Consider the following 9,637-nt stretch of genomic DNA (forward strand, 5'->3'; position numbering starts at 1 on the left):
TGATGTAGTGATAACACAATCATCACCCATTATAAATTACTGATAATACAATCATCACCCATTATAATCTACTAATAACACATTCATCACCCATTATAATATACTAATAACACATTCATCACCCATTATAATGTGGTGAGAACACAATCATCACCCATTATAATATACTGATAACATATTCATCACCCATTATAATATACGAGTAACACAATCATCACGCTTTATAATATACTGATAAGACAATTATCACCCATTATAATATACGAATAACACAATCATCACCCATTATAATATACTGACAAGTCTGGAGACGACGATGGTTCATGAGCGGTATTTGACGATGTAGATTGTTTCAGAAGTCAAGGATGAGACAATGTGATAATTTTTGACCAAGTTATAAAAATGATCAACATGATGTGGTACGAGTGACAGGTTATTAGCTGCAAAATGTTGAAAACCTGGTTTCGTTCAACAACTTTGAAAATATGACCCTTGTGAACTTTAAAGGTCAAAGGTCAAGGATTATGACCTTTGGTGCAAAACTTCCTCTGGAACATTCCAGGAACAATATAACGTCATGTAGGCTATCTGGCATTTCGCACTCCTCGGATTATCCATACTTTGATGAAATCAGCGTAAAAACAAACTTGAAGGGGGCGCTACGGGCAAGGTGTTCGAGATAGAGCAAAATAGTTTCAACACTTTAGGTGGGGAATGACCTCAAGATTATGCAAAAAAAATAGTCATCCTAGCTCTCAAAGTTTGGGCGGTCGTATGATTTTTATGTCAAAATTCTCAATTTTCTAAGTTCGTGACCTTGTGACCGTGACCTTGGGACGAAAATGAAAAATCGAGCTCAGTGGGACTATGTAGGTGCCATTGGGCTAACCAAATACTGAAAACCCTGTCAGATTAGACAAACCCCCTAGGAGAAGATGCAAATTGAAATCGGCTACCCCTAAAAACACGTTTTTTGGGTGTGGCTCCGCCCATAATGGGCGCACCACGCGTCCACGCCCATTCTCAGGAAAACACAACTCGATCATGATATAAACCTCCCACCAAAATTTTATCAGGATCGGATCAAAACCCATGGAGCTATGCTCTGGACAGACAGACAAACAGACAGACACACCAATAACGAATATAGTGGTCACTTATTTTTTCGTGAACCAATAACACATTCATCACCCATTATAATATAGGTATAACACAATCATTGGTTCACGAAAAAATATTTTCACGAAAAAATAAGTGACCACTATATTTGTTATTGGTGTGTGTCTGTCTGTCTGTCTGTCTGTCTGTCTGTTGGGTAGTCGATCTGGTTGAAAAAAAAATTGGAGAATTTTTTTCTACCCATATTATCAGTATTTCCGTCGATATGTTTGTCTGTCTGTCTGTGCTTGTCTGTATGTATGTTTGTTCAGTCCAGTGCTCCGTTAATACAATGGCAATTTCGATGAAACTTGGTTGGTAGGTTCATACCATGGCCTAGTTGTGTGCAAATGAGAACCGTTGCTATGTTTGAAAAATCATAAAAAAATTTATTTTTTAGAAAATCAAAAATCAGGCCACGAGCGACTGTGGGCAGTACTTTCAGCCATATTGTCAAACATTTCCAGCCGGATCCTATGAAAACTGTCTGAGAAGATAGACTTTGAATGAAACCTGGTCGAAAACAATAAAAAAAAACGAAGTTCGTTATATCTCAGAGACTATGAGTCAGATATACATTAAACTGGTATGGTCGGTTCATGGTATGTCATAGTTATGTGTGAGAAAGAACCGTTGCTATGTACCTCACCGTTGCCTTGCAACAGCCGAAAAACCTCTAAATGTGGGGGTATTTTAACGAAAAAAACAATCTGCAGCATTAACCCTTGAAGCGAGAATCATGAATTTTCATGTGCTTAATCCTCAGGTCATTCCCCATCGAATGGGCCCATCGCGTCAGGTTCTATTGGGTAGTCGACGACCCATGTCTGCCTACCGGCTTGTCTGTCTGTCTGTCTGTCTATCTGTCTGTGTCTGTCCCGAGCATAGCTCCGTGGGTTTTGATCCGATCCTGATAAAATTTTGGTGGGAGGTTTATATCATGATCTAGTTGAGTTTTCCTGAGAATGGGCGTGGTGCGCCCATTATGGGCGGAGCCACGCCCAAAAAACAGGTGTTTTTAGAGGGTAGCCGATTTCAATTTGCATCTTCTCCTAGGGGGTTTGTCGAATCTGACAGGGGTTTAGGTATTTGGTTAGCCCAATGGCACCTGCATAGCCCCACGGAGCTCGATTTTTCATTTTTGTCCCAAGGTCAAGGTCACAAGGTCACGAACTTAGAAAATTGCGAATTTTCACATAAAAATCCATCTTCTCCGAGGGGGTTTGTCGAATCTGGCAGGGGTTTCGGTATTTGGTTAGCCCAATGGCACCTGCATAGCCCCATGGAGCTCGATTTTTCATTTTCATCCCAAGGTCAAGGTCACAAGGTCACGAACTTAGAAAATTGAGAATTTTGACATAAAAATCATACAACCGCCCAAACTTTAAGAGCTAGGATGACTATTTTTTTATGCATAATCTTGAGGTCATTCCCCACCTAAAGTCTTGAAACCATTTTGCTCTATCTCGAACACCTTGCCCGTGGCGCCCCCTTCAAGTTTGTTTTTACGCTGATTTCATCAAAGTACGGATAATCCATGGAGTGCGAAATGCCATATAGCCTATATGACGTTATATTGTTCCTGGAATGTTCCAGAGGAAGTTTTGCACCAAAGGTCATAATCCTTGACCTTTGACCTTTAAAGTTCACAAAGGTCAAATTTTCAAAGTTGTGGGAATCGAACCGGATTTTCGACCTTCTTCGACGAACTAACTCCAATAAGCTATAGCAGGTATCCTGTTTCCTTATTTGAATGTCCACAACATTGTTTTGTGACCTTTAAAGGTTATGCAAAGGTCAAATTTTGAAAGTTGTTGAATGAAACCGGGTTTTCGACATTTTGCAGCTAATCACCTGTCACTCGTACCACATCATGTTGATCATTTTTATAACTTGGTCAAAAATTATCACATTGTCTCATCCTTGAATTCTGAAACAATCTACATCGTCAAATACCGCTCGTGAACCATCGCCGTCTCCAGACTTGTTAATAACACAATCATCACCCAATACAATGTCCCGACGAATGAGTGATGGATGTCCCTGCACATGAAGCTGTCATGAAAGGAATTGGTGTCGGAGCCAACAGACCTTTTTCCCATGGGAGGCCTTGCGTGGTGCGATGTTCAGCCGGTCGTGCAACTTGTTCAAATGATCAATGGACTTCACAATTAAACCAGCTGCACAAACAACAAAGCAGTGTCACACGATCCACACCACGTGCAGGGCCACACACTATTCTCATGCCAAGTGTACTTTTTGAATAAAAATGTGAGTCATAGGACCATCGAGTATAGTTATAAGGAACCATTCAGAGAAACGCTCCCCGAGTTCGAAAATCCAAACTTCCTACCTTGAAGAGCTGCTTGCTTTGCAGAAGGACTAACAGAGAGCAGTAGACATAATGTAGTGCAGGTATCGTTGTCCACTGCAGCAAATGCACTACCATGGTGTTGATACCTCTGAAAACAAATAACAGAACACGTAGCATTTCCCTCGAAGCTAAACACTCAAACAGCGAGTCCTTTGATTCAGATGAGAAACTCACACAGCGATTCCTTTTCATATGCAGCTGTGGAGTGCCCATACCAAGTTGGCCTAAGGACATTGAGTGTCAACCATAGTGTGGGCTTATGGCAAGTAGGTGAGACCAGAGGAGTGGACATCTCCCTCCAGAAAGACGAGATTGCTGAGCAAGAGGTCGTCTTACCTACAATCTGACTGTGAACTTACAGGCATATTGAGTCAAGCTCAGGTTCCAAGAGATAAAAATCAAAATCCCAAATAGCCAATTGAGGGTTGGCAATGAAAGATATGGATACGGTTGGTAGGTTCAGTGCTCCTTACGGCAAAAGCGATAATTATTATTGTTGTTTTTAAGTATTTGGTGTTATGAGTGCACGCGGGGAGGGTGAGGGTGGATCGAGGGCAGACGGGGGTAAGGGCAGAGCGGTTGCAGGCGGGGCTGAGGGTGGAGTAAGTGCAGGCAGGGGTGATGGCGGAGCCAGTTCAGGCAGGGGTGAGGGCGGAGCGAGAGCAGGCAGGGGTGAGGGCGGAGCGAGAGCAGGTGGGGTTGAGTCAGAGCGAGTTGCAGCAGGGGTGGCTGCAGAGTGAGTGTTGGTGGGGATGAAGGCGTTGCAAGTTCCGATGGGGTTGAGGGTGCAGCGACTTCCGGCGGGGTTGTGGGCAGAGGGTGCAAGACCAAAAAGGTGGCAGTGGAATATAGAGTTCATAAACCTGTCTGTGATTTGAGAGTAACAGGCCGAGATACAGCTTCATTGTGGGAGAAATTATTCTGAGGGCCTTGCTTTCCACAACATCAACAAAAGCAGTGTCTGAGGCAAGAGCAGCAGCCTGATGGGAAGGGCAGTACGCCATCAAGCTCCGAATTAAGGCCTTGTAGGTTGTTAGTACACCAAAGAGGAAGCGGTAGAAAACAAAGCTCAAGGAAATACCTTGCGTGACAAAGGATGTCCAGTTCGTGGCTGGCTTTGGAGGCCATCTTGCAAATAGGTTCTGCCCAATAAAGATCGTGGCTGATGGTAAGGCCAAAAAGTTTGAGTGACATACCCTCTTTGAGTTGTTTGTTCAGAAAGTAGATGGTTGGGTTTGCCAGACAGTCCTTTTGGAGATGCAGGTCGAGTGTGTGGGATTGTCGGGGTGAAAAGACATATTCCAAGTTTTGAGCCAGCTCCTGATTCTATGAAGCTCTGCCGAGACGGAAGCAGCTGCTGCCTATCTGTCTGAAGGATGAGAAATGACAAGACATTGGATGGAATCAAAAGCAAACAGATAGGCAGGTTTTACCAGGGAATCAGAAAGATCATTGATGAAGATGAGTAACAAGAAGCCAATGCCTGAGTGCACCCCAGCCTTGACAGGGACAGGAGATGAGAGGATCCCGTTAAGAGCTACACACTGAATATGGGAGTGGAGGAAGTCAGTGATCAATGAGAGAAGGTAGCCTTGGATGTAATAAGTAGAGAGTTTGAAGATCAAGGCAGGATGCCAGAGTGTATTAAATACTTGATATATGTCCAGAGATGGCACTTATCTAATGACTGACACTGAGGGCTTTCCTCCATCGTTGGGAGAGTAAAACAAACAGCATGTACCATGTAGAATGTCTGGGTCTGAAACTGAACTGATGATCAGTCTATAAGAAAAAAGGAAGGATCTGACATCAACTGCAAAGATAGATTCCTTGACATTTCTTTTGGAAGCAAGCATGTCGGCCTGTAGTTAAGAGGATCTGTTTTTGCACCATGTTTGTGTACTGCAGTGATGTTGGCTAACTTCCAGGCAGAAGTAAACTGACCCAGAGTGAATGATCAAGCGAAGAGAGAAAAAAGTGGATGAGAGAGAGCAGCAGAGCAGGTTTTTAGGACACATGCGCTGATGCCGTCTGGGCCTGTTGCAGAAGTGGAGTTGAGGTTTGCCAGAAACTTCTCCACCTTCTCAAATGGGAAAGACAGGTCCAGGAGCAGTTGGGTATGAAAGGACAGGCTTTAAATGTTTAGGATTTCGAAAATCCTAAACATAAGCTAAGTCTTATGTTTTCAATTTACGGCAGAGTACAGCATGAACGAGTGAGTACTAGATATGTTTACCCCAACACAATCTCGGTGTTTGGGAATTAATTTAAAAGGAAAACTCTTGTGTTTTTGTGTAATTTACACTGTATTTATTGTATTTACATGTTTATTACCCTCGCCGAAGGAGAGGGTATTCTATATGGGTCCGTTTGTCTGTGTTTCTTACTTGCAAAATCAAAGATTTTTCAAGTATGTTGGTCATTCGAATTTGTTATTCTGTCTGTTTACCTGTCAATCGCCTACAGGTCACAATTTAAAACCGATCTTCACGAAACTTCACCTAGTTGTAGAGGTAGTCTCAAATGAGAAGCCTATTAATTTTGAGGTCAAAGGTCATCTTGAGCTCGAATTTCTAAAATTGCCATTTTTCATCCGATTGACTTGAAATTTGAACAGGATTTGCTTCGTCCGTCACTGAATTTGGAAACCAACTATTTTTTGAGGACAAAAGGTCAAACTTCTAAAATCAATTTCAATCTGAAAAATAATTAATTTTCATCACATCGACCTGAGCTTTGATTAAGATTGTCAATTTTAATCTTCATGAAATGGACAATTTGATGTATCCACGGCAACATTTGGAGAGGGGGGGTGGATTTTGCAAGTATCGTGCTCTGAACGACATCTTTTTCTTGTTACTTGCAAAATCGAAGATTTTTCAAGTATATTGGTCAGTCGATTTTGTTATTCTGTCTGTCTGTCTGTCTGTCTATTTGTTTATCGCCTACAGGTCACAATTCTAAACCGATCATATTGTATTTACCCTAAAACCTATCAAAATCTTCTTCTGCAGAATGGCTGGACAGATTGAGAGGAAACTTCACACAAATGTTCCACAAGCCATGGTTGTGTAACATTGTTAAGGAATAACTGATTGATCACATGGTTTGGTAGCCATATTGGATTGAAGAAAAATATTAAATAAATAATTATCTGGAACCTCTTAATCAATCGACGTGAAACTTCCCATTTATGATTGAGTAATGATGGGGAATACATGTTTTAAATTTCAACTTGATCGGATGCATGGTATGGCAACTAGAATTATTTAATTTCTTGATCGGGGTTCTTTTTCCCCCCTTTTTTGAAGCATGCTCACTTGGCTGTGCCTGGGTGGGTTTGAGGGTCGAGGAGTAGCAGCTGAAATGCGAATACTATCCAGGTTCCTCCTGATGACTTCATCTTTGCTTTTGCTTGTTTGGATTCCTTCTGATTACTCCAATGCATGGCTGTACCTATTTGGTGTTCCATTTGATTTGAATTGAGTTTATTTTTATCCCATTATTAATTCAATTGAATAATGAATAACAATAAAAAAAAACGTTGTGGGTCAGGGTTAGGTGTCCGATCAAAGTGGGGTTGCATCAAAGTGGGACGTCTTGGTACCCGGTCATCACTACCAGCAGTTATAAAGTGGCAGTTCTAGTGACGTCTCTCAATTACATAACACGACAGTACACAAACACCACACAAAATACACCAAACAAAAGAAGTCCTGGCGAGGGTCTGCAATCTCCGATTGCTCTTTTTCTTGTTTCAATTGTGATGTGTTTATTTCTCGCTGCCATCGATCTTCCTCGATATTTCCTTCTCGGCCAGGAACCGAACCCCCCTTTTCCCATTGACCCTTTGTTTCCACGGATCACGGTTTTAACTATCGTGGCATTTTCCAAGAACCTAACCCCCACAATATTTGAGGTTTTACTGTATATTCCAGCTTAGTTGGAGTCTGTTGAAAACAAAGAACCATCCACTGCCATAAAACAGTGTTTGCCCTCACACAAGAAACTGCAGCATAAGTTGGCCTTGCACAGGCTTTAGAAACCTTATATAAGAGAATCACAAGCCCACTTTCTCAATGAAGGAATAAATCCACTGATGCATTTCCTGGTCCCCTGGCTATCATTATCACACAGTGAATCCCACCCAAGGAGAGGAGCGAGTTGGCCATCCCATGAGGGAGTATATATATATTTGGCACATCTTAACTGAAATTAGCGACCATGAACATGAGCCAAACAAATACCTATTTCAGGGGTCAACACCCTTCTGTTGGTCAGGCAGTTAATGGTCATCTCAAAATTCAGATGGGAACATTTGTTGAGATTTGGTAGAGCTTAGGTAGGTATTTGCTGTTTCCCCACATGTATCATCTTATCCTCAAATCCTACACCTTCCCCCACCTCTGTTCTCACTCACCTCCATCAATAATTTGCAGAGACGGAACCCAGGCAGTTCCGATATGGTTGTGCCCCTTTCTAATAAAGAGGAAAGTGAAAAAGATCCCAACTCTGAAATTTCTGCAACCGACCTCCCCTTGAGAACCAGCTTTCCCTCAGCAACTAGCATGGCAGAAAGGCAGTGAAGTGCAGCTGTCACGGCTTCAACTTGTGAAGTGTCTTTTAAACACAGTTCCAAACACCCTGGAGTAAAAGAGAAACAATACAAGTATACCACATATATGTATATTCCCGGAGAAACAAGGAGACTCGGATAATAAATGAAATGGACAATTTTAGATGCAAGTCCCACTCTCTGACCCAGTATGACAACACATCTCTCCAACTTTCATGGCTGAAACATTTTCACCTCACTTTGTAAAAGGTCATGGAAAAGGTTGTACGTGTGTGTGTGTGTGTGTGTGTGTGTGTGTGTGTGTGTGTGTGTGTGTGTGTGTGTGTGTGTGTGAGTGTGAGTGTATATATATATATATATATATATATATATATATATATATTTATATATATATATATATATATATTGAGTCGCTGAAATCGGTGACCCTTATTGTCAGTAATTCTGTCTGTTTGTTTGGATGTTTGTTCGTTTGTCATCAGCATAATTGGTAGTAAACGTGGGCGGATTTTGACCAAACTCGGGTGGTAGGTACATCTTATGACCTAGTGCTTTGGAAATTGTGATGGTTGCTCGGGACGTTTTGGTTCCCTAGCAACAACCGAAAAACCTTCAAAATCTGTACCGTTCACGTGAAATCAATTCCGAAAGCCATTATCCCACGTAGGGTTATGAAATTTGGCATGAATGATCTACAGGTGATGCTCTATCAAATATATTCCGGTTTTTGTGATATATGGAGTACTTTACCTGCAGCACCCACTACAATTAGGGTATGCACGAAAATTGGGGAAAATTTAAGGCCCCCCTAGCGACCAGGTGAGTGCATCGACACGAATGAAACTTTGCAGGTTCATGGTACTTAACGAGTACTACAACTTTGCCTCAGGACATATTGACCGATTTCGCTTCGGTCAGGGGTCAAAGGTCAATTCGTGCAAAAATCGATAATATGCGAGAGCTGGAGATGCCTTCACGAGAAATGCTACTCCTCCTAAGGTTATGGTCGGATGGTCATGAAAATTCACACTAATCGTCTGGAATACATTGTGCACAAACGATCGAGCTGGATTTTTTATTTAGATCTTTGTTCACCCACAGCACCCCCTTGAACTTTGGGGATTTCTGATTTCAAACCGCATTTTCGGTACTTTTCATTCAAATGGATACCGAGTGGTTATCAGTAGATGGAACTGGATGAGATTTCATATGCATAATCTTCAGGTGATTCCCTATCCGCTATATGACATCCATTTTGCTCAATATCTTATAGTTTCCATGCTCGGCGACCCATCGCCACCTACCGGCTTGTATATATATGCACTTCCGGTCAAAAGTTTGAGAACACCCCCATTTTTCAAGTTTTCACTGAAATTTAAGCAGTTCAAGTCCAGTGAATAACCTGAAATGGTACAAAGCTAAGCGGTAAACTGCCAGAGGTTAAAAAAACAAGTTTAGGTTACCAAAAACTGAAAAATAATGTAAATTTCAGAGTTGTTAAAAAAGGCCCTTTTCAGGGAACAAGTAAT

At 41.7% G+C, this 9,637-nt stretch overlaps 1 protein-coding gene across 3 annotated transcripts in view; it reads right to left on the reverse strand.

Annotated features, from left to right (window-relative positions):
- RTTN (rotatin) overlaps positions 1–9,637 on the reverse strand; it is a 317,466-nt gene that overhangs the window by 48,916 nt on the left and 258,913 nt on the right. For all 3 annotated transcript variants that reach the window (XM_085886669.1, XM_085886670.1, XM_085886671.1), the window contains exons 41-43: positions 7,953–8,176; positions 3,512–3,620; positions 3,250–3,338 (exon numbers count right to left, since the gene is read on the reverse strand). In XM_085886669.1, the coding sequence (XP_085742795.1) occupies positions 3,250–3,338; positions 3,512–3,620; positions 7,953–8,176 (422 nt within the window). The remainder of the gene's footprint in view (positions 1–3,249; positions 3,339–3,511; positions 3,621–7,952; positions 8,177–9,637) is intronic.

The sequence above is a fragment of the Eptatretus burgeri genome, chromosome 6 (assembly GCF_056783735.1).
Source record: "Eptatretus burgeri isolate ZD-2024b chromosome 6, Ebu_testis_v1, whole genome shotgun sequence".
Lineage (NCBI taxonomy): Eukaryota > Metazoa > Chordata > Myxini > Myxiniformes > Myxinidae > Eptatretus > Eptatretus burgeri.